The following is a 26,453-nucleotide window of genomic DNA, read 5'->3' on the forward strand; positions in this document are numbered from 1 at the left end:
AAACTAAATTGGGAACATTCATCTTGAATTACCAACTGAAGACTGACTGAAGAGGGGACTTTTAATAAGGAAGGGCAGAAACCACCTCAAGACTGGTAGGAAGGGCAGGGTCAAGAGAGGGACTGGTCCAGCTTCCACAGGCAGCAGGCCAAGGGTGAGGAGGGATATCTTGGCTGCAGGGGTGGGGGGTTGGTTCCCTGAGAGGAGTGAGGCCAAGACCCCAGGCTGGGCTCCCCATCCCAGAGCACCAGAGCTGAGAAAAGCAGCCTACATAACATCCAGTCATGAAAGGTGGTGGGGCTTCCATCCACAAGGGAGACAAGGAGCCTGTCAAAGATAAAGTAATTTAATTAAAAAAAAAAAAAAAAAGAGCACAGATTTTCGTTTGCAACCACTCACCCAAGGCTTCAGGTGGAGGGAGGGCAGTGCACACTGGAGTCCCCTAAGGAAAATCTGGGGTGGGAGGCGTTGCGGGGAGATATGGAAGAACTTAGTGGGAACTACAACAGCATGAATAAAGGAATAGAAACCATGAACAAGAACCATTCAGAAATGAAGAATACCATATCTGCCAACAAGAATACACTGGAAAGAATTAAAAGTAGATTGAATGAAGCAGAGGATCAAATCAGTGATATGGAAGACAAGGGAGAAAAAACACCCAATTAGAGCAGGAAAAGGAAAAAAGAATTTAAAAGTAGGAGGATAGTTTAAGGGAGCTTTGGGACAACATGAAACAAAAACATCCACACCACAGAGTACCAGAAAGAGAAGAAAGTGAACAAGGAATAGAGAACCTGTTTTAAAAATGGCAGAAATATTCCTTAACCTGTGAAGAAAAAGTCACACAAGTTCAGGAAGCACAGAGTCTCTCAATAAAGATAAACCCAAAGAGACCCAAACCAAGAAACATCACAATTAAAATGACAAATGTTAAAGACAAAGAAAGAATCTTAAAGGCAGCAAGAAAGAGACAGAAAGTTACCTACAAGGGAGTTTTCATTATACTGTCAGCTGATTTCTTAACAAAAACACTTCAGGTCAGAAGGGATTGTTATGAAGTATTCAAAGTCATGAAAAGCAAGGACCTGGATCCAAGACTACTATATCCAGCAAGGCTGCCATTTAAAACTGAAGATGAAAAAAGAGCATCCCAGAGAAAAAAAGGCTAAAGGAGTACATAACCACCACATTAATACCAAACGAGCATTGCAAGAAATGTTAAAGGGACTGCTTCAAGAAGAAATGGTGAGAGAAAGGAATATAGGCATAAAGAAAAAAAAAAATGGCAATAAACAAGTACTTAAGAGATTAACCAAAGAATTTATATGGATATATGCATAATCCATGGACTCAGACAATAATGGGGTGAAAGCCTGGGGAGTGGGTGGAAGCGGGGTGGAGGGGGTCAAGCAGGGCGGAAATGGGACACCAGTAATACATTCAACAATGAAGATAAATTTTAAAAAAATTAACAGCCTTAAATGTAAATGAATTAAATGCTCCAGTGAAAAGACACAGGGTAACTGAATGGATAAATAGGACCCATATATATGCTGTCTACAAGAGACCCACCTAAGAACAAAACAATCACACAGACTGAAAGTGAAGGGATGGGGAAAAAAAATATCCCCTGCAAATGGAAACAAAAAGCTGGAGTAGCAATACTCACATCTGACAAAACAGACTTCTAAACAAAGGCCATATCAAGAGACAAAGAAGGTCACTACAAAATACTAAAAGGATGAATCCAACGAGAAAATATAACTCTTGTAAACATATATACACCTAATATAGGAGCAATTAAATATATTTTTAAAAACTTTTGGTGGGCTTTAAGGGAGAGATCAACAACAATACAGTCATAGTAGAGAACTTTATCACTGCAATGACATCACTGCATAGATCTTCCAGACAAAAAAATCCACCAAAAAAACAGTGACCTTAAATAACACACTAGATCAGATGGGTTTGATATTTACAGAACATTTCATCCCAAAGGGGCAGACTATACATTCTTCTCAAGTGCACATGGAACATTTTCAAAGACAGACCACATGTTAGCACACAAAACAAGTCTTAACGAATTCAGAAAGATTGAAATTTTATCAAGCAACTTCTCAGATCAAAATGGCATGATCTGAGAAATCAACTACCACAAAAAAATCAAAAACATTCAAATACATGGAGGCTAAATGACATGTTATTAAACAATGAATAGATTACCAATGAGAGCAAGGAAGAAATCAAAAACTTCCTGGAAACAATGGAAATGAACACACAACAACCCCAAATCTATGGGACACAGTGAAAGCAGTCTTGAGAGGGAAATTCATAGCATTAATGTGTACCTCAAGAAACAAGAAAAAGCTCAAATAAATAATCTAACTGAACTAAAAGAATTAGAAAGAGACCAACAAGAAAAGCCCAGATTAATTAAAAGGAAGGAAGGAAATAATAAAGATCAGAGCAGAAATAAATGACATAGGGACTAAAAAAAACTACAAAAGAGCAATGAAACCAAAAGCTGGTTCTTTCAAAAGATCAACAAGATTGATGAAACTTTAGCCAGACTCATCAAGAAACAAAGAGGACCCAAATAAAATCAGAATGAAAGATAGGAAGAAACAACTGATATCACAGAAATACAAATGATTGTAACAAAATACTTTGAACAACTATACAACCTGGGTAAAATGGACAAATTCCTAAAAACATACAATCTGCCAAAACTCAATCAGGATGAATCGGAAAACCCGAATAGGCTGATAACAATTAATGAAATTAAAGCAGTAATAAAAATATAGAACTACCAGCAAACAAAAGCCCTGGACCAGCTAGCTTCACAAGGGAGTTTTACCAAACAATCAAAGAGGCATTAACACCTGTCCTCCTCAAACCTTCCAAAAAATTCAAGAGGAGGGAAGACTTCCAAGCTCTTTTTATGAGGTCATCATTATCCTCATTCCAAAACCAGATACAGACACTACAAAGGAAGAAAATTACAGGCCAGTATCCCTGAGGAATATAGATACCAAAATCCTCAACAAGATATTAGTAAATTGGACCCACCAATACATTAAAAAGATCATACACCATGATAAAGTGGGATTTATTTCAGAGATGCAAGGCTGGTACAGTACTCACAAATCGATAAACGTGATACATCACAAACAAACTGAAAGACAAAAATCACATGATCGTATCATTAGATACAGAAAAAGCATTCAACAAAATCCAGCACCCACTTATGATAAAAATTCTCAGCGAAGTGGGACTAGAAGGATCATACCTCAACGTAACAAGGGCCATGTATGACAAACCTACAGTCAAAATCATACTTAATGGGCAAAAACTAAAAGCATTTACCTTAATATCAGGAACAAGACAGGGATGTCCACTTTCAACACTCTTATTCAACATAGTACTGGAAGTCCTAGCCACAGTGATCAGACAAGAAGAAAAAAATAAAAGGCATCCAAATCGGAAAGGAGGAAGTAAAACTGTCGTTATTCGCAAATGACATGATAGTGTACACAGAAAACCTTAAATACTTCACTGAAAAACTGCTAAATTTAATAAATGAATTTGGAGAAGTAGCAGGATACAAAATTATCATCCAGAAATCAATGGCATTTTTTACAGCAATAATGAACTCTCAGAAAGATAAACTAAAAAACAATCCTATTTACCATTGCACCAAAAAACAGATAAGATACCTGGGAATAAACTTAACCAAGGAGGTAAAAGACCTATACTCAGAAAACTAAAGGACACTGAAAAAGGAAATAGAGGAAGATACAAACAAGTGGAAGCACATATTGTGTTCATGAACTGGAAGAATTAACATCATTAAAATGTCCATACTACACAAAGCAATCTACAGATTCAATGCAATCCTTATTAAAATACCAATGGCATATTTCACAGAGCTAGAACAAATATTCCAAAAATTTATACGGAACCAAAAAGACCCCCAATAGCCACAACAACTTTGTTCTTGAGAAAGAGGGATCACAATACCTGCTATCAAACTATACTATAAAGCCACTGTAATCAAAACAGCCTGGTACTGGGACAAAAACAGGCACATAGACTAATAGAACAGAACAGAGACCCCAGAAATTGATCCATGCCAGTATGATCAATTAATATTTGACAAAGGAGGCAAGAGCATACAATGGAGTAAAGACAGTCTCTTCAATAAACGGTGTTGGGAAAACCAGACAGGTACATGCAAAAAAATAAAACTAGACCAACTTACACCATACACAAAAATAAACTCAAAATGGATAAAAGACTTAAACATAAGTTGCAAAACCATAAAAATCCTAGAAGAAAACAGCAGTATTTTTACCAATACATCTCCTAGGGCAAGAAAAACAAAGGAAAAAAATAAACCAATGGGGCTACATCAAACTAAAAAACTTCTGCACAGCAAAAGAAACCCCCAACAAAATGAAAAGGGAACCCACTGTATGGGAGAACATATTTGCCAATGATACATCTGGTAAGGGATTAATTTCCAAAATATACAAACTACTAATATAACTCAACACCAGGAAGACAGACAATCCAACTCAAAAATGGGCAAAGGACCTGAATAGACTCTTTTCTAAACAGGACATACAGATAGCCAACAGACATATGAAAAAATGCTCGAAGTCACTAATAATCAAAGAGACGCAAATTAAAACTACACTGAGGTATCACCTCACACCTTCCAGAATGGCTGTCATCAATAAATCAACACACAAGTGCTGGCGAGGGTGTGGAGAAAAGGGAATCCTGGTACACTGCTGGTGGAGACGCAGACTGGTGTAGCCACTGTGGATAACAATATGGAGTTTCCTCAAAAAATTAAAAATGGAGCTGCCTTATGACCCAGCATTCTCTCTTCTTGGGACAGATCCTAAGAACCCCATAACACCAATCAGAACATATGCACCCCTATGTTTATAGCAGTGCTATTTACAATAACTGAGATCTGGAAACAGCCCAAATGCCCATCAAGTAGATGAGTGGATAAAAAGCTGTGGTACTTTTACACCATGGAATACTATGCAGCTGTAAAAAAAAAAAAAAAAAAAAAGGATCTCTTACCCTTTGAGACAGCATGTAGGACCTGGAGAGTATCATGCTGAGTGAAATAAGCCAGTCAGAGAAAGACAAGCATCACATGATCTCACTCATACATGGAATCTAATGGACAAAATAAACTGACAACAAAATAGGTCCAGAGGCATGGATGCACGTAACAGACTGACAGGACTCAGGGGATGGGGAGGAGGGAATGGGAATATATTAACCAAAGAACATATACGCATCTATACATAGCCCGAGGGATAGAGACAATAGTGTGGGGAAGGCCGGGGGGGGGGGGGCTGGATGGGGGAGGCAAAGGGAAGGAAAATGGGGGACATATGTAATACTATCAACAATAAATGATAAATAATAAAATATCTAACTAAATCAGTAAAATAAATATTATAGGTAAAAAATTCTAAAAAAGAATGCTGAATTAAATTTTATACTCAACATATTTTACTTAAAATTATTATAAAACAGTACCTATTATATAACATATTTCCATTTATAGCTTAGCAGTACTAAATCAAGCTCTCTCAGTAAATACTTTAAACTTCAATGACTTAGCTAATGCGGGTCTATTGAACCTTCATGTAGAAGAAGAATAATGTAGGAGATTCCTCATGTCTTCAAACCCCAGAACATGCTCCAGCCCCAAATATGAGGGTGTGGATCCTAAACTAACAGAATGCAACTTGGAGAGTCAAACCTGCTACACATGTTCTATTCGGTTTTCTGGGCTGGCTTTTAAAACTCTACAGAACATCATGAGGTGGTACTAGACTGAAAAATAATGCCTAAAACAATGAGCTTACCAGTATTTGATAAAACATGCGGTATCCTAACTCCTTCGGGTTGGTCTTAGGAACAGAGAGGACAATAGCAAACTATTCCCAGTACTGGCGGAGGACCAGCCAAGGTAGATTACAAGCAGGAATGTAAGAACATTCTGAGAACTCTTAGAAGCAGTGGCAAAACAAAGGGGTTAGCTCTGAGCTCCCAAGAAACAGCAGCCTGGCAACCACAGAAGGAAAAATGGTTGCTCTTTTTAAACAAAGACTTGGAGTCAACTGTGGATGGAAAAGGCATAAACATTGACACCCTTTTCAAATAACATCTGGAGATAAAAAACAAATAAAAATACATCACATCTGCCCAGTGTGTAAAGAAGGGTCAGTTACTATGGGATTCAACCATAAAACTAAAGAGCTATATGTGGGTATTTTACTTGAAGATAAAGGAGAAACATGAACTAAAGCTACCATACAGGGACACCTATATCTCGCGTTCACAAAGTAATGCTAGTTGAACAAATTGTGACATAAGATCTGCTCATTTCCCATTTTAGCATTCTGTGGGGAAGAGAAAGAATGCTTTCAAAATACTTTCTTTAAGAAAATATCCAAAGTTTCCACATAAGAAGTGTAATACTATCATTTTGGAGGAATCTATGTTTCTTTAGAAAGTGTTCAGAATGCTTTGAAAGAAATAAGGAAATAAAATTCCCCAATGTAACACGAGTGAAAACATAAGCAAAAAATATTAAAATAGCTGCCTTTTGTTTCTTGGAATAATGTCTTCATGTCAAAATTGAGCCAAAGCACACATCTTTGACAGTAAAATGTTTTCTACTGCTTCTTCCTGAATTTAAAATATAATAATGAGGCTTCCTTTCCACCTCTACCTTCCAAACCATTCTGAAGCCATGGTACACTCCCAAACACCTGCAAACATATACACACAAGAGGGAATGAGTCTTACCAGACCATCACAGTTGTTAATGGCAACAGAGGTTCCTGGAATGTCCATGATGTCACCAACGTAAGCACAGTTAGTCTGCAAAGGCTGTGTTTTCCAGACTCTTTCAGAAGCACTTCCCGGTTGATGTTCATGAAGAGGGTCGGTCATATTCCCAGGCACCAGAGACATGTCATGCCATTCCACAAGCGCCCCGGGAGCTATGAGCTGGGTGTTGGGCTTTAGTCGCAGATGAAAGTCTCTTCCAAACGCTGTGATGTTAAAGAACAATTGCTCAGAGTTGGAAGACACGTCCCTCGTTGACCTCTTTTTGTGACTGGCAGAAAGAACATGAGAGAGATAGTGTCCTTCCAAATCTGTGCTGACTGGAGTCACCAGCTCATACTCTTTCTGTCTCTTTACCGGTGAATCTGTGGAGTGGAAAACAGAATTGTAGGACCCTGTGCAACAGAGAACACAGGAGGACATAACACAGGCATAAAGGGCCCAACTCACAAGGCTGCGCCTCAACTTGCATAAGAAGTGTATTTCTGAATCATCTCATGAGGATTACATTTTGAGAGCTCAAATCATTTCTCAAAAGCACTTAGACAACTCTGTGTTCAAAGAATATTTTATTTTTTTTAAAAGTGTATTACAAAAGTGGATATTCATATCATTTGTATATTTGAGAACATGAATGTTAAGTTTCCATAAACTATACCTGGCTTGCTTATAATCAAGACATGTTCCCAATTAATGTATTACTCCTTAACTGACACCTGCTACGAACTTTTACCAAAGTTGCTATTATGTAGAAAAAATATTTTTATCTTTAATTTTTTTTCCTATAAGAACAGAATTTATACTAGTTACAACAGATACTTTACGTTGCATCTACATGGCCTGTAATTTATACAATGTAGTACATGCAGATTTTTCCCATCATAACAACCCTAACAATCACACTTCACAGATGAGGAAACTGAGAATCAGGGGGTATGTGTCCAAGGTCAAATAACTGTGAAGCTCAGATGTGGATCCAAGTGCTACTCCAAAGCCCATATACTCAAGCTGCAGCATCATGTCATGTCCCATAAATCACAGAACATTTTCAGAAAGTGAGGAAACAGGCAAAAAAGCAGAAATAATCACCTATAAATTGAATATGTAGACACTAGTTAGTCAAGAGCAAGTGGCATTGTCATTTTGTGTTGTATTCCTTAGATGGGACAGTCATTTGAAAATGAAACTGTATTTGGGGTCCACCTGAAAACATGGGTGGCCACTTACATATTAAACTGAATTTCATAATTAGAACATAATTCCCCTACCTTATCCAATGTGAGTACTGTGTCTGCAAAAATGCAAGTATCCTTGGGAAAGATAACACACTAAATGAACCATTTATCCCTTAACAGAAATTATTTTGAAGGCAGAAGACAGTGGGTACTGAAGGAAATGAGGGGGCAGCAAGGATGAAGAAAGCAAGCACGGAAAGGGAAATCTGAGAACATGAATCAAGCAGTTCCCCACCTTCATAATTCCAGCCGAAGCCTAGGCCTGTAGTACGTGAAAGTGCCCTGAAAGAACTACACGGTTCACGAACACTGTTCGCTTATAGAAGCTGCATGTCATCCAGTAGAGTTTGAGACCCATAAATGAACCTACAGTCGATGCTCTGAAAGTGTCCTTACAGAAGCACTATGTTTTCATTACTTTCCCGCTTTTTAAATACCTCAAAAGATGTGTGAAGTACCAGAAGACAAATGAAGTCCTCTTGCAACTTGGAAATTTGAGTGCGTGTTTGTAATCATGATGCCACTTATCACGACCAAGGGATTTAAACAAAATATCTCTCTTTAAAAGATGCACAAAATAACATGGTTGTAAATATTTACTAGGCAGAGAAGGAGAAAGGACTGTGCTATCACAGGGAAAAGTGAAGCCGGGCCCCAGCGCTGGGGCATAACTCGGCAGCAGCGGCGTAATCCCTGCATGGCAGGTGCTCCGTGGGGCAGTCAGGGACCTACACTAGGTATTACTACACGCCCAGGAGAGGTTGGCCTCCCTACAGCCAAATCTCTGGTGAATACTTTTGTAAGTTCTGGTGTAGGGAAAGAACTCAAAATTTTAGGGAATGAACTTAAGGACCACGGGAGTGGAGTGACGCAGGCGAAAGTTCCCATAGTAAAGGATGAATCGGGATCTTGAATGTGGACCGACAAAGCTTACCCCAAATTAATTCCTTGCGGAGAAGAACTCCCCACTCACCCTGGTATTCCCAATATACTCTAATAGACGGTATTGTACTTGCCAGGGTCTCGTCAGCAGAATTTTTTTAATGCGTGTTAAGGTGGTAACGCAGGTAACTAGAGAACTTTTGCTTTGTCTAAGCCGCTCCACACTCTGACTTACTATCGAAGGCCCATTAGCATCTAGCTGCACCAATAATCCCAGTTATAATTCTTTCTCTAACCATCAGCTTACTGTTTCATAGGAAGGAGAAAGCAATGCTTAATTTTAATGTATGGATTTCCCATCTCCACTGAACGGAATTCACACAACCAAAGTCTAGCCAATATATGATGCCTGGATTAAGTGACTGGAGAATGAGAAGCTTTAAGGAGAATGCAGGGAGGCTCCTCCACACCCAGGAGGATACCCAGAGCCTCACAGCTCGCAGTAAACCATACATTCCAGATTCTCTGGGCCAGCTCCATTTTCCCTGTCAGACAACACGTTCTGAATTTTTATTCAAAATAAAGATGGTGTATTGCTATAGAGCTTTGCCTTCTCTAATGCTAAATAGTAAATCATTCCTAAAATGTGCTCGCAAGAAACATCTCTGAAATTAAACTCTGATTAAGTCATTTTCCAGGTGGAAATTAAGGTAATCAAGGGAAAAGATGTACTTAGTAACCTCTCAGGCTACCTTCCCCCTGGATAGCAAGTTAATGAACTGACACAGGAGCTACCCAGTCAGTTGCCATTTATTAGCAGAATAAATACTAGGTTGTGCTTTGTGCTCGAGAATATATCATGTCTAATTCTCCCAACACTCACAGTAGGTAGGTGTTACTATGCCTAGTTTATAAATGAGAAAGCAGGACTAGAAGGCCTGACACTAGCTTGCTAGAAGCCAAAGGAAAATTTCAATTCTGATCATTATGAAGCTGAAGATCATGCTCCTATGCTCTTACTCACTTCAGAATAGATGGAACATCTTACTGTCAACTTCTAATTTAAAATCTGACTTATAAAGGAAAACTGCCACAGGAATGATTATGCTCTGCCTACCCACAGCCACTCAACCAATTTTCCCTCTAGTGTAGCTTCAAAGATTTCTGTAAAAGGCTCTTAAATTCTCAGTCTTTGAGAGATTATGCAAAGAACTCAGTAAGGATTAGCTATTTAACTTAAGTGTAAGTTAGCTACTCATAAAATAATGCCCATGTGTAATTTTAATATATGAAACTATTCTATTGTCAGATGAGATGGCTGAAGGGTGACAGCAATGGGTCTGCAAACGGTTTTGTGGCCATAAGTTTCACAATCACAGAGGGCTGGGGCCACGGTAAAGCCACACTGTGCTCACCAGTTACCTAAGCATGACAGATACAGTGAATTTTCCACAATCCACCAGCTTCAGTGCAGGCGTGGTCCATCTCCCCACTGGTATGTATGTACTGTCTGCAATCTTACCTAAGAGCAAGCCCTCCAATGTATACCACATCCTGGCCCCTCTCGCACTTGCAAGAACAGTTTCAGCAATTGTCTTGTCTCTCTTTCCTTATCTGTTTCCCCACGTCACCAGGTCATTCCCACCAGCAAATAAACAAACTGCCTTATTTCCCATCTCTAACAAAAACAAAACAAAACAAAACAAAACCCTTCGTGATGCCACACTCACCTCTAGCTAATCCATTACTTTGCTCCCCTTTATAGCAAAACATTTCAAAAGACTGACTACATTAGATGCCTCCAATTCCACTCTTCCCATTCTTGTTCTTTCTGGAACTCACTCCATTCGGGCTCTTGTGTAGATCACCAGTAGCCCCACATTGCTGAAACCAATGGTCAAGACTCCGTCTTCATATTTGCCCTACAAGCAGCATTTGACCCAGTTTCTCTTTCCTTCTTGAAATACTTTATTTAGCTTCCAGTCTCTTCTGGTTCTCCTCGTTCCTCACCGGTCTCCCCTGTTCTCCTCCCTCATGTCCCCTATTCCCCCGGGCTGCATACACCGCAATGCCGCACGACCGGGCCCCTCTGCAGCCGCCCCCTCCAGCCTGGTGAGCTCGTGCCGTCCCATGATTTTGAATGCCTTCACAATTGTGTATCTCTAGCCCAGGCTTCATCCGAGAGCTCTTTTTCCGTCATGCAGTTGCCTACAGATCCTCTCCATGTGGATATTCACTAGGCACCTCAATTTAACATTTCCAAGAGTAAACTTCCTATCCTTCTGCATCCATATCTGTCCCTCGCCTGCATCAGTAAATGGCAACTCTATCCTCCAAGTAACTCAGATCAAAAACTCGATTAAACCATCCTTAACTCTTCTCACACCACACACCAAATCTCTTCACAAATTCTATGGACTACCTTCGAAATACCTCCAGACTCTGACCACTGCTCACCACCTCCCCTGCTACTACCCTAAGCCAAACCACCATCGTCTCAGTTTTGAATGAACCTCATAACCATTCTTGTTTCTGCTCTTACCCTTTATCTTCAATAAAGGTTATCTCCAGTAAAGAGCTAGAGTAATTAAAGTAGCAGATCAGGTCACACTTCTCCTCCAAACCCATCCTAGAGTAGAAGAGCTCACAGCCCAGCACTGGGAATCCTCCCATCTCAAGGTCACTGTACTTACTGTTTTCTCTGCCCAGTGTCTTTCCCCCAAGACAGGTACATGGCTCACCCCTCAGTTCCTTCAGGCCTCTGCTTAAATGTGAAGTCTGTCCTGATTACCAGTAACTGCCTCATCACTCTCTATCCCCCTTTCGTATTTCACATTTCTTCACAAAACTTGTCGTCACTATCTCAAACAATAAGTTTAATTTGCATGTTTATTATTTTTATTGTTTCTTTATACCTCCTAGCATATAAGCTTCAGGAGGGCAGGAGTTTCTTTTAATCTGTTCCCTTCACTACAGTTCCACAGTGCCTAAAACAGACCCTGAAGTCATTCAATAAATATCTGTGAATGAATAAATGAATAAATGGGAGCAGTCTGAGCCCGAAAGGGTATCTGAAATTCTAAATTGACCTACTAGAAAGCTGACACAGAACCCCTCACTCTTACTTAGAAGCAGGCATCAGGAAATTAGCCCCCACTTTGCAATTCCTTTGGATATTCAAAGAATTATAACTATACGGATCAAAAATAAAAATGACCTTGAAAAATCATCTAATCTCTGTCTCTTTCTTACAATTAAGGCATCTCAAGTAGATGGCATTATTTTTGCTTAGGTTAGAGGTAGAGCGCTTTAACCAGCTGCTGCTCTATGCGGAAAGAGTTTTCTCAGTCCGGGCCTCTTTATCCCCATTAACTCACCCTTCCCCCAGCAGAGTGAAGTATGTGATTGGTAAGTCTGGGAAAATAAGAAGTCTGCAAAGCTCAGCACCTCCCTCATCATTCTTCTTCCTGGGAAGGACCATGCTAAGGAGCACACGTTCTCTTCCATTACCCCAGGAGCTGGCCTGCCCCAGCCAGATGGGGTGCACTGTCAGCCAGAACAAGCCTCAGCAAATGAGAGCCCTGCATTCATCCCAGCCTATGTGTTAAACAGACTTTCACTATGTCTTTAGATGTACTATTTCTCAACTTGTTCAGAACCCAGGCAGGTAGGCAGGCTATGTTTTTATTCTGGATCATCTCAGAAACTTGAACTACCTTTAAGAAAAAGTATTGTCACATTTCTGCTGGCAGTCTAATTATAACCCTAACAATTCTCCTTGTCAGGGAGTCCTCTCACATCTAAATTCCTTAGTCTAGATTTTAACCTCACACCTTCTTTTCCTTTGTGCTGCATGAAAAAAAAAAAATTATTGTGTAAATTTACATGTATGTATATATGTGTGACATATGTATACATCTGTAACCACACATACACAAATATTACACAACGCACATCAGAGGATCTTAAGAGTTAATGTTCTATGTTTCCATATATTTAAAGACCTTGGAGCTAGTCAGACTTTCTGTTTTAATGTCAACAGTGTTAGACTTTTCCAATAGTTTCCAAACTCTGATTATTTCTGAGGCTTTGGACCCATTTACACACATCTGTGTTTAAGCATGATACCCCACACATAATAGGCCCTCAGTAAATATAGGTTAAAAGAGAAAAAGAAGTTCTCTTATACTGAAACCTGAGCAGAACAGCTCTCTGCTGAGAATAATGTTTCTTACACTCTCTTCACCCTTAAAATATCTAAAGCAAACTTCTCATTTTACTTGAACATTTAGTTTGCCTTCTTGACTTCATTCTTTCTGATCATGATGAGCTCAATCTCCAAAAAATCCAGGCTAGAAAACTGACTTCATTTTAGCTTTTCTCCCAATTAATATCATGCAAGTCTTACTGATTTCTCCTTAGAAATTTCTCCCCTTTCTTCCAATCACCTTCAAGTCCTCATCACCTCACACCAAAAATCTGCAAGTGCCAAGTCCTTACTCCCCACATATAATTTGTCACTACCAAATACTGTATAAATTGTACAAAAATATTACCCTAAATTATTTCCAGGAAAATTGTTTCAAAGCCCCACATTTAAAATGCCTAGGTTCCGGCAGCCAGCAACAGTTCACAGTTTGGCCTCTCCCAGGCACCTCCAAGCCCATCACAAGTGGCAACCACCTGCAGATCACTTTGTAGCTCATACCAATTGACCCAGGGCAGGGCTCAGGCAGCAGATGATCTTGGCCTGAACCTCCCAAGAGGCCCCAGAACCAACACACCAGGTGGCTAGCTTCAGACTACACCAGAACACCACCCAATCACCTCCACATCAGCACACTCAAAGGGCAGACTCACCAGGCACCAGAGCCCTGCTAAAGTGAATCCTGTTCCATAGGGTCACTCCTGCACAACAGTTCCTCCACAGTAGTCATGGCCAGTCCTGACAACCAATCAGCCTGTGGATCAATCCCTTCCATTGATGTGCCAACAGCAATCAAGGCTCAACTACAACAGGAAGGCACACACAAGGACACACCTAGAGCACCTGACACAAATGACCAGGGAGACTGTACCACAAGGCCCCACAGGACACCTACTACATAAGGCTACTCTACTAAGACTAGGAGATATAGCAGCTCTACCTAATCCATAAAAACAAACACAGAGAGGCAGCCAAAATGAGGAGACAAAGAAACATGTCCCAAATGAAAGAACAGGACAAAACTCCAGAAAAAAAACTAAACAAAATGGAGACAAGCAATCTACAAGATGCAGAATTCAAAATACTGATATCAGTGAAAACTTCATCAAATAGATAGGAGACATAATAATGTAGATAGGAAACATAAAAATCAACCAGTCAGAACTGAAGAATAATCATATCATATCATAGGAATGCCAGAAGAAGAAGAAAGAAAGAAATTGAAAACCTCTTTGAAGAAAAAATGACTGAAAACTTCCCTATCCTGGTGAAGGAAATAGACATACAAACCCAGGAAGTGCAGAGGGTCCCAAACAAGATGAAGCCAAAGAGGTCCACATCAAGACACATAATAATTAAAATGCCAAAGGTTAAAGACAAAAAGAGAATCTTAAAAGCAGAAAGAGAAAAGCAGTTACTTATAAGGGAGCTCCCATAAGATGTCAGCTAATTTTTCAACAGAAACTTTGCAAGCCAAAAGGGACTGGCACAAAATATTCAAAGTGATCAAAGCAAGGACCTATAACCAAGATTACTCTACCCAAAAAGGCTATCACTTAGAATTGAGAGAGATAAATCGCTTTGCACACATGAAAAGTTCATCACCACCAGACCAATATTATAAGAAATGTTAAAGGAACTTTTCTAAGGAAAAAAAATATATATATAAAATATAAAATATGAATAAAATAGAAATAACTACATATCTAGCAATGATTACTTTAAATGTAAATAAATGTTCCAATCAAAAAACATTTGGAGGCTGAGTGGATAACAAAACAACACCCTTACATATGCCATCTACAAGAAACTCACTTCAGATCAAAAGACACACACAGGCTGAAAGTAAAGGTATAGAAAAAGATATTTCATGAAAATGGAAACAACAACAACAAAAGCTAGGGTATCAATACTTAAACCAGACAAAATAGACTTTAAAACAAAGGCTATAACAAGAGAAAGAAGGACCCAACAATTCTGCTTCTGGATATTTATCCAGAAAAACCCAAAATTAAAAAGATATATGCACCCATATGTTCCTTGCAGCATTAACTACAATATGGAAGCAACCTAACTGTCCAGCAATAGATGAATGGGTAAGGAGGAAATGGTGCATGTACACAGTGACTCAGCTATACGAAAGAAAGAAATCTTGCCATCTGTAGCAACACAGACAGACTTAAAGAGTACTGTGCTGCGTGAAGTAAGTGAGATAGAGAAAGACAAATACCTAGGACTTCACTTCTATGTGGAATCTAAAAAACAAAATAAAAAAAAATAGAAACAAACTCATAGATACAGAGAACATTCTGATGGCTGACACATGGGGGAGGTTGGGGCGTGGGTGACAAAGTGAAAGGGGTTAAGAAGTACAACCTGGTAGCTACAGAATAGTCATGGGGATGTAAAGTATGGCATAGATAATATAGCCAATAATACTGTATTAACTATGTATAATGTCAGATGGGCACTAGGTTTATCTGGGTGATCACTTAAGTTATATAAACGTCTAAGCACTATGTTGTACACCTGAAACTAACAGAATATTGTATGTCAACTTGATTGAAAAATAAAAAATACTTTAAAGATTTTTTAGAGAGAGAAAGGGAGAAGGAGAGAGGGAAACATCAATGTGAAAGTGAAATATCTACCAGCTGTTTCCTGCATGCCCCTCACTGGGGATCAAGCCCACAACCCGGGCTTGTGTCCTGACTGCAAATTGAACCAGCAACCTTTTGGTGCACAGGACGACAGCCAACCAACTGAGCTACACTGACCAGGGAGAAAAACAAAAAATAATTTAAAAAATAATAAATAAATAAATAAATAAATATAAATAATAAAATGCCTAGGTTGTACCACGTTATTACCTTTGTGATTTTGGTCATTTAAGACTTTTCATGTCAGTACTCATCTGTAAAAATGAGGGTAAAAAGTATCTAATTCATAGAAGTGTTCTAAAAATTAAATAGCCTAGTCCAAAATGCTTAGAATACTGTTTGGCACATAGTAAGTGCTCAATAAATGTTAAGTATTAATATTACTAAGCTATTCTCTCTGAATAGTTTAAATGGCTCATCATTACTTCAGGATAAATAGATCCAGAAAATTGATATTTTTTTATGTTAGACCTAAATATTGCTTGAAAGACCATCTATTAATCAAATCTTCTCACTTTAGCCCTGGCCTGGGTTGCCCATGGTTAGAACGTTGCCCTGCATACCAAAGGGCATTCGGTTCGATTCCGGTCAAGGGCATGTACCTGGGTTGCAGGTTTGAGACCCTCAAGGGAGGCAACCAATCGATGTCTCTCTCTCACACCGATGTTTCTCCCCCCCCCTTCCACTCTCTCTGAAAATCAATGGAAAAAATATCCTCAAATGAGGATTTTTTTTAAAAAATCATCTCACTTTACAAGTAAGGAAGTGAAACTCAAAGAATGAGTAACTTCAGCAAATCAAAATTTAACTTTGAGATTTAAGGCCCTCTGCACTCTGTCCCTAATTTCTTTTCAGCACCATCTCCCATATTAGCCTATCAAAACATTCAACGTGCTCACCAGACCCAGCTAAATCGGGCCTGCCTTCACAGCCCTGCTCTACTGTATCATCCAGGAGGAAAAAACTGCTGCTTCTCATCATCTGTGCAGATTCAACCCAGCCCCCATGGTCTATCTCAAGCCCCATCTTTTCTAAAAAATTGTCCCTGCTAACTTGTCCAGAATACAGCTCTCCTGGTCTAAGCTTCCCAGTTCTTGCTGTCATGCAGTTTGCATAAAGTTATAAAAATCTCTACGGAAGATAAGTTCCATGCCTATGCCTTGTCCTTAGAGAGATTTTAAGCTCTTTGGGGCAGACATGTGGTATCTTAACTGTGTATAAGTGTTCCCAGTGTACATCAGTCTTCGGGGTAAAATAAAAAATCAGTGATTATTTTTGGAAGTGGGAACTCTTGGGAGAGAGTGCTCCCACAGTATGACACTGTGGCCCATGTTCAGGGATCCTCCTAATTCCTTCACAATTTCAGTCACATATGCTCAAAACTGAGGACAGCTAGTTCAGTATCTAAGTATGTTATAGAATGATACACAAATATCTCCTAGGGAGACTAGGTGTCCCCAGCACATGTTCAAGACCACACTATAGAATAGTAAGAGAACAGACGTGTTCAGTAGTACAGTCAACACCGCTAGGACCTGGAGGGACTGCACTACAAAGCTCCCATATATCACAGCAATTTTTAGCTGATCTAATTAAGACCAAAGCCACTGCAGGCACACAGATTATTGGAATGCTGTGATTGATGCAATGTGGCTTTAATACCAGGCAAGGAGGGGGTAAGGCGTGATGGTTGAGCACTAAAGGTCTGAGTCAGAAAGCTCTGTGTTTGAATTCCGGTTGGTTTCAAGCTGATACACAATTTGGCATCCTGCAAGTATATTATGAAAATTAAGGCTCAGAGAGGTTATCTGTAAAATATGGATAAAAATAGGAATCAAACAAGGTAGGGCACATACAGGGCTTGCCCCATCTAATAACATTTCAATAAATGAAAAATTAGCTGGTGTTATCACCATCACCATCACCCTTTAGCGAGAGCGACAAAAGAAGGAAGTCAGTTTGCGATTCCTTACAAGCATGTCCTAGCACCCCGCAGGCCTCTCCCCCACTCCAGCCCCACCCCGGCTTGTGTTTCCGATGCAGTTCCAAGAGACCTGAGCTCCATGTCAACGGAGGGCCTAAGGTCCAGGATGATGTCACAGCTCTTGCTCCATTACCCAAACCAGAGACTGGGATTCTCTCCCAGGAGTTGGCTGATTGCTCTATTACAAAAAGGCAGTTCACACAGGCAATTTCCTTTATCAGGTATAAATTGTCAGGATGCAACAATCTGGCCACAAGAATGAAGTCAAATAAGCATTTTCAAGATCTACTAAAGAAGTAGCTCCAACAACATTTCCAAATCCCGAGCCAAAGAAAAGAGAATGACTTTCATCAGAAATGACAGGAGCCAGCTACTCCAGGAAAGATGTGAGTAGGGTGAAAAGTGGACCTTAAAAAGAACACCACACGCCAAAGGGCTTCTCGAGGCTGTGAATACTATAGGCAAAGGGGGCACATCTTCTCTTGAAGGCAATTAAAAATTAATTGTGACACATGATGAACTTCTGAGCACAGCCAAATTCTTTCTCCTCACTTCATCTCCTCTAGGCAGAGAAACGCTTTGATGTCTTTTATTTTAGTCACAAATCCATTTTCATAGTCAAAAGGTTTTTAACAAGCTATTTAAAGCAAAAACGAAAGGGTGTTTTGGGGGTTATTCTTACTCATTAAGAAAGAACAAATAGTTGTACACTTAAAAATTCTTCTCATTTTTTTTCATCTGGCTATTTCATAAATATTTGTTGCAATTGCACAATGTTTATGTTCAAGAGAGTTATTTAGGAAAGAACAGCACATTCTTAACTGTTCCAGAACATGAAATCAGGTAAGAGAAGAGGTTTCAAGAAAATAAAAGAAGCCTGAAGAAAAATGTTATTTAAAATATAGATATATACAGTATTTTTCTTTTTCTCTCTTTTTTTTTTTTTGCTACATCTTAAGATAATCAAATAATCAATAACAGAAAAACAAGTAGAAGAGAATGAATTTTTCAAGTAAGGCCCAAATGCCAAAATTTTAACATTCCAATCTTAGTTTTTAAAGCAGCATTTCTACTGGCTGTACTAATCATCATTGCAAGTTTTGCAGACTTGAGACCTAAATTAGACATCCTAAAAATTAATATTTCTCACTCATCTTACAATTTATTGATAGATATTGTTGATACAGACTTTTGAGTCTAGAATTTAAAGCCAGAAAAATCAGCGCTTGTCTCCAGGGCCAAAGGCTGGGGAAAATATGACAGATAAGAAATGTGGACAGCATTTTGAAAGACTTTCACTGAAACATTACTTGTGGTAATTATATTTTCCAAATCTAAAACACTCTGGCTCATGGTTTAACAAAAGTATGAGAAACTGGGACAGTCCACAGGGCCTCTGCATTACTGTCCTGTTGCTGCCATAACAAACTGCCACGAACTTGGTGACTTAAAACAACACGAATTTGTCATGCTACAGTTCTAGAGGGCATGAGTCTGAAATTAGTTACACGGGGCTAAAATCAAGATGTCAGCGGGACTGTATTCCTTCTAGAAACTCTGGGAATGGTCTGTTTCCTTGCCTTTTTCAACTCCCAGAGGCCTCCCTGTCTCCTGGCTTACGGTTCCCTTCGTCTTCGAAACCAGCAACACGCACCACGTCCTTCTCCCGCAGCCATCTTCCTGCACCGACCTCTACCGCTGGTAAGGATGCCCCTCTGGATAATCCAGGATCATCTCTCTATTCTAAGGTCAACTGGTTAGCAACCTTCGTTCCACTGCAAACTTAATTGCTCTTTGCCATGTAAGATAACACAGTCACAGGTTCCAGGGGTTCAGAAGTGGGCGCCTTTGGAGCCATTACTCTGCCTGCCACCGCCACCAGTTCCCGCAGTGGGCACCTGTACATGAGTGCCACCCAGCACCCGTCCCACACTCCGTGCCAGCTTCCCTCAGGGGAACCACCCCACACTCTACACTCAGTCCCTGTAAGTCAAGGGCGAAATATCTCCAAGGAGGCCCCTCAGAGCACTGCCTGCCCACCACAGTGCATGGGTCAAGGATGACCTTAGGCTCAAGCCAGGCGGCCAACCAAGCCCTACCGGGAACTTGCCCGGAGCTGTCAAAACACGAGTATTCCGGCTGGACTAGGGGGTGAGAGGCAGAGTGCCGGGCTAGAGGCCTGACCACAGTACTGCCACCCTTGAGGGGGAGGGGGAGGGGGAGGGGGAGGGGGCACCACAATTTTATCATGATAGAGAAACAAAGGGAACACACAGGGACAGATGGACAGAGGGAGGGAGGGAGGGACTGCAAGATAGGGAGGGAAGGGGGGTCCCTGGCACTCCTGAGCTCTCAGATCCAGCCATACCTGACTGTGATTACCTGGCCAATTTTGTTTTCCTTACCCAGTGTCAACTCAGTTCCTGTTACGTGCATTCAAAGGAGTCATAATCAATATAGGAGTTTTCTCTCAATGCAATGGAACAACGGGATTTCAATCAGTGAAGGGAGGAGAGGAGAAAGGACTGCGTGGGTGCACACAGTGCGGGTGGGGTGAACTCCGTGGGGGCGTCTCCCCGCTCACCCCACTCTGCCCTGTGCTATGTGCGCCGCCGGCCGAGCAGCGCTGCCCATCAGCATGAGGAGAGGCCTGGGTCAGCAGACCCCCAAGTGCAGGGTCACCGTGAGGCTCTGCTTGGGGAACAGTGTCTAACAAGCGCCACCCAGGCCACCACCACCACCCACCATTCTAGTCTGCTTGGGGGGGGCAGGGGTCAGCCCAGGAGGAAAGGGGAGGGATGCGAGCAGGCGCTCTCGGGGTAGACGGGTTAGAGTCACGATTGAGGACTGGACTCTACATGTAGAAGGCCTAAGTGTTTACATATAAAATAAAGAATTCAAATCATATGAATAATAATTTCAATCATTCTTTTTATTTTTATTTGTTTGCATTTAAAAATATATGTACTCTATATGAAGAAAAATTGTAGGTAATGTGATTGAATATCTAAGACCACAATATTTGAAGATTCATAGACTTAATCCTATTTGCTTTCTACAAACTTTCCTAAATATGGTTTTTGTTTTATTAGTCACTTCAACAACGTAATAGACTGTTTCATGCTGCTCACAATTTGTTCTAAATTCCATAAAGATTCATCATGCTGAATTTGTGGCAATCATTTTTATAAACAGGAGGCTGACATTTTACCACAGAATCTCTCCTAGGGATTTATAGTCAGTCAGCAAAGTCATGTAAACGTATTTGGAAAATTAGGATGGATCAATTACATGTGGGAACAGAGATTCCAAAGCTAGAAAACGCTTCCCACGCTTCCCTATCCACTCGACAGAACATGCAACTCTCAAATTCTACTGTGATGTGGATGAATCTTCTCACAGTACAAGTAACATTACAAAACATTTTTATAATATAATTGCTCGTACTTCGGGGTACTTGATAACTAGAAAACTGATTAATTCACTTCATCTTTCAGGGACTATATAACCAAATATTTAAAAATTCTATTCAAATGTCAAGAAGAATGGAGACAAAACTAAATCAAAATTAGTATTTTTTAAATCGACACTTTTCTGTATTGCTAACAGGCGTTCAGGTCATACAAACTTTTTCTAAACCCATTTGTTAAAATGCATCATGTTAACTTGCTTTCACTCAGTCATCAACTCCTAGGTCTCTCCTGAAGTGGTCATTTGAAAAGCAGGCGATGCTCTTCGTACAACACGGTGCAGCAACACTCACCATCACGAGAAAACGAGTAACGCTAGGGAAGTAAGCGCGTCAATTCAGGTTTTTTCGTACGATGGGATTAAAATGATGTTTACAAGAAGGTTGTAATGATAGGGAAAATTATACTAAAATGTTGAAACAAAAACAGATATACAAAACACACGTGTGTATTAAAGGAAGACTGAATAAGAATATGCTAAATTATAACAACAGTTTCACATTTGGGACAATTGTCAAAAATCTGGGAAACAGAAAAGTTAAAGAAGACGATTATAATGGGCACATGCGAAACTTCTATAATCAGAGCAAAAACTGATTAATTAAAAGAACAATTCAGCAATTTATAACAACAGAGTAGCACAGCTTAGGAGTAAAAGCTGATCCCTATTAGAGGAATACTAGAGAGAGGGAGCCTAAAATTCTAGTAACAGCGATCCTCTTTGGGGAAGCATTAAAGTTTCATCTAAGTCATCACTGTCAATGTATCCAGTCCAAGTGGTATAACCAAACTCCTCATCTTGAAATCATTCAGGATTTTACCAGACAATTTGGAATTGCCCCTAATGGATTTCCAAGGTAATCTATGTTACTACTCACAAGCAAAGACTATTTAGAGATAATCATTCTGGAAGCAGAGGTGGCCTTGGGGATTTCTTAACATTTCTGAGCAGTATCATGATTATTTGGTAAAATGACAAGAGCAAACAGTGAAAGTATGTGGAAGAAATACTTCAGATAAACAGCAATAATAAGTTACTGGTGATAGATAACATGCTGCATTTATTGACATCTTCACCTAAGAAGCTAAAAGCAGTAACATTAACCATTATGATGCTCAGTGGAGGGGTGGGAGCTAAGTCAGTCAAGCGCATGATCTTAAGCTACAAGGAAGAATAATGGCTTGGGCAGCTAAAATTCGAAATTTTACAAAGGATCTGTGTAGCCCTTTTTAAACCACACCTTTTAGTACTGCTGGGGGCAAACCAGATTGATAGATTTCAATCTTAGCTTATTTTATTTCCCCTGATGCCAGCAACAGGGCAAAGGATCCCAAGTAGACTTTAGTGCAAAATTAGTGGGCCTTTAAAACCTGCACATAATTCAATTTGTTAAATACTTATGAAGCACAAAAAGAAAAGGGTATAAAAACCAATAAGCCTAGGCCCCTGAGCTTCGCGGGGTGAAAAGTGAAGTCATAAGAAGCCTTGATAACACTGAATAATTAATTGTATGGCCATTGTCATCATCCTCATTTTCTTGTGGACCAATTAAACCTGAAGAGGGACACAGAACAAGAGCATTTAAGAAATTTCAGAACACAGGTAAATCCCAATGTCATAATATCCTGCTTGCTAGATCAATTCATGGAACAACAAATATTTGAGGACCCACAGGTTCCAAGCCCTGTTTTATTGGGGACAGCAGTCATCAAGACAGTCCTTGCTCTCATGAGGGCTACAGTAGAGGAGATGCTTACTATATGCCAAGGACTAGGTGAAGTGACTCACACTAATCCTTGAAAACCAAAGAGATTCCTGCAAATGATTAAACATTATTTCTCAGTCTAAAAGGTTTTGGGGGGAGGGGTATTTTTGCTTTCTTGAAATATTAAAGTATAAAATATTAAATAATCTAAAAAAAATTATCTCTCAGTAAACTGGGTATTTTGGAGAACATGACTAGCAGCTTCATTTTGTTAAGAATGACACATAATTGAATTTGAAGCTGGGAAGCAGCAATAGGGCACAGAAAGATGAACAGGCCCCAATTCCAAGAGAGGGGGTGGGGTCTGGAAGACAGCTTAACACCAAAGCCTCACAATGACTGTTCCTCTAACAATGCTCAGGTAAGCTCAAAGTGGTCGCTTATGAAACAAGACTCAGAGAATTCTTTTTTGGATGCTCCAATTTCTACAGAACTATGTTTATTTTCTAAGCCACATGTGTCACAGAGTAAGTGTCCCTGCCCACAACTACCCTAGGCCTCCTAGCAAGGCCATATTCTGAGTCAGGAATAAAAAGAACACCTTGATATGCCACAGAAGTATGTTAGTGACCTAGTGAAACACACCTACACATATATACACAATGCATACACATTCACACATGCACCTGTATGCATGTATACACACACTTTGAATAATTATAAAGGCAGTGTTTATTAAAATACATTTCATTTTCAAAATTGAGCTATCAGCTGTTAAAATATGTATACATTTTGGGGGGATGTATATGGGTGTAAATAGGTAGGTAGGTAGGAAGGTAGGTAGGTAGGTAGGTAGGTAGGTACTTCCTCTGGCTGACAAAGAAGCAGAGAACTAAGTCACAGTTCAAAGCCTATTTGCCCCTTTTCTCTAGGGTGAATCACACTTGCCCACACAAAAAGAGGGCATTTTTCCACTGGGTGGACAGAGAAGGAAAGAAGTAATATCCCCTATGACACACAACATAGGTGATACAGCTACATATATTCTAACCTGCCCCCATACTAAAGTGCCTTCCTTCTACCTAAAAGAAGCCTTTCCAGTCTATAGGCTTGAAGCATATCAGATATATTTTTTAAAACAGGTTTCCTAAGCCAGATATTAAAGAGTATGTATTGTAGGGTTCCATTTCTAAAAAGCATACACAATAAAACCTGGAAAAATTACTCTACCCCACTGCAGTGAAGACAGCAGTTACCTTCATGCGCGGTGGTGCTATGAACGTGACACAAGCACTGGTAATGTTTTTCCTGGACAGTGTTTACCTTCATGAAGAATCAGCAAGGTATACACCCATGTGCACTATCCTGCATGTATATTATACTTCAATAGAAAGTATTTTTAAAACTTAGCTTCCTAATAATTTACGGCTTGTCACTAATTTCAATTGCTCTCTTCCTGAGACATATTATCTAGAAATTATTCAGAGCCATGGAATTTTCTCTAGCCGATTTGTAGAGCAACAAATATAAATTGATTAATTCTACAAACCTTAATAGTCTTTCCTAATTGTACAACTGAGCAAATAGCACCTCTGGGCAGTTTTATAAGATCACTTTTATATCAATTACTAGAGCCCCGGTTGGTGTGGCTCAGTGGTTAGAGTGTCGGCCCATGCACCAAAGGGTCGAGGGTTCAAGGGCATGTACCTGGTTTTCAGGTTTGATCCCCACCCTGGTTTGGGCCAGGAGGCAACCAATCAATGCGTCCCCCTCACATCGATGTCTTCCATATCTCTGTCTCTCTGTCTCTCTCTCTCTCCACCTCCCTCCCCCTCCCTTTCATTCCCTCTAAAACTCAATGGAAAAAATATCATTGGGTGAGGATTTAAAAGAAAAAAAATCAATTAGTAGAAAAAAGTTCCTTATATGTAGAGGCGTGCACTTTACCAAACCTCCACATTAGCAAATCCTTTATGCATGGGAACGGGGAAGAATGATCTCATTATTGTACGTAAGACTTTTAAAAAATATACTTTTAAATCCTTCTTGAGAGCTACATAAATGATTATAACCCAAAGCCAAATGATAGTTACACTTTTGTCATCACAAGACTTGAGTCAAAATTTATTTTCAATCTTGGCTCAACTTGAAAATGGTAAATAAAAATGGTAATAATAAAAGAGAAATCCCCAAAAGCTGAGGAACTTGGGGGCAAGTAAATCTCTAGCAATACAACCTAAGAGTGACCTGCCCTCCTCTGTAACAACCTGATACTTACCTCCCTCCTACCAAATGTAAGCATACCTGTACTTCTTTCTTCCCTGCAGAAAAGGGCCACCAAAGTAATTTATATTAGCAGTCAGTAGGAAGGCTGATATACAGCTACCACTGGGGCTGGATCTTGGGGTCCCCCATTACACAAGTATGGAATCCCCCCAGCTCTCCACTACGTACCACGGCAGGTAACTATGTAACCTGTCAAGCTTCATTTTCTTTATAAAATAGGCACAATGGTATTCATAATTTATAGTGTGGTTGAGAGAATTAGATAACATAATGCATGCGCACAAAGCAATTAAGACTGCCTGGCACATAGTACAAGGGCAATGACTTGTAACTATGTTTGCAGTAATAAAAACTTTTTGTTTAAAAGGTGACTTTACAATATCACTTGACAAATACAAAATTTACATGGACTAATACTCTGCCAAAAAGAAAAATTATCTTTTAAAGTAACCCAAGTTAAATGTGTATAAAAAGGCTTTGAATGGAGCCTGGCTTCTTGCCAGATCACTTTCAGTCTCTGAATTCAGAACAAATATATTATTATAAACAATTCCAAAAAGACCATGGACTTTGGAGCAACCTGTTTCAAGTCACTTACACTCTCTGGGCCTCAGTCTCCTCACCCATGAAATGGGACTGATTCCCACAACATCCGGTAATACTGAAGTTTTAGATGTTATTTGCAAAGGATCTAATAGTATCTTGCACATTTGTAGGTAATCATTTCAAAGCAGATGGAGTAAGAGAATCATCAGAGGGTTTATTCAAAGCTGGAAAACTTTTCAAAAGAAAAATTTCCGCCCTCTGTACTTCATTTTTCCCTTCTTCGTAGCATTCTTATACTTTGCCTTCTGCTCCGATCAGCTGTGCTCCTCCTAAGGCTACACAGGTTGATCTGATTTGATTTATCTCCATATCTTCTTCCAGCCCCACATCACCCTCCAAGAACCTACCAGTGGCTTGTCCAAAGACGGTAATAAAATGATGCCTGAAAAGTCCAACTGGGGGGAATTTTTACCATAACTCAGCCTGAGGAAAGTGGGATTCTCCTCCAGAAAGAGGAAGAGAAGAACAGAAATGTTCCTGGACTACAAATCATTTTCTTAACCACGGGATAAATTTCAGAAACAAT

General features: G+C 39.8%; 1 protein-coding gene across 3 annotated transcripts in view; it reads right to left on the minus strand.

Annotated features, from left to right (window-relative positions):
- The window catches only part of ADAMTS3 (ADAM metallopeptidase with thrombospondin type 1 motif 3), a 213,835-nt gene that overhangs the window by 185,549 nt on the left and 1,833 nt on the right, over nt 1–26,453 (minus strand). For all 3 annotated transcript variants that reach the window (XM_081148290.1, XM_081148292.1, XM_081148291.1), the window contains one exon: nt 6,850–7,256. In XM_081148290.1, the coding sequence (XP_081004416.1) occupies nt 6,850–7,256 (407 nt within the window). The remainder of the gene's footprint in view (nt 1–6,849; nt 7,257–26,453) is intronic.

Source organism: Miniopterus schreibersii (genome assembly GCF_964146895.1).
Source record: "Miniopterus schreibersii genome assembly, chromosome: 1".
NCBI lineage: Eukaryota > Metazoa > Chordata > Mammalia > Chiroptera > Miniopteridae > Miniopterus > Miniopterus schreibersii.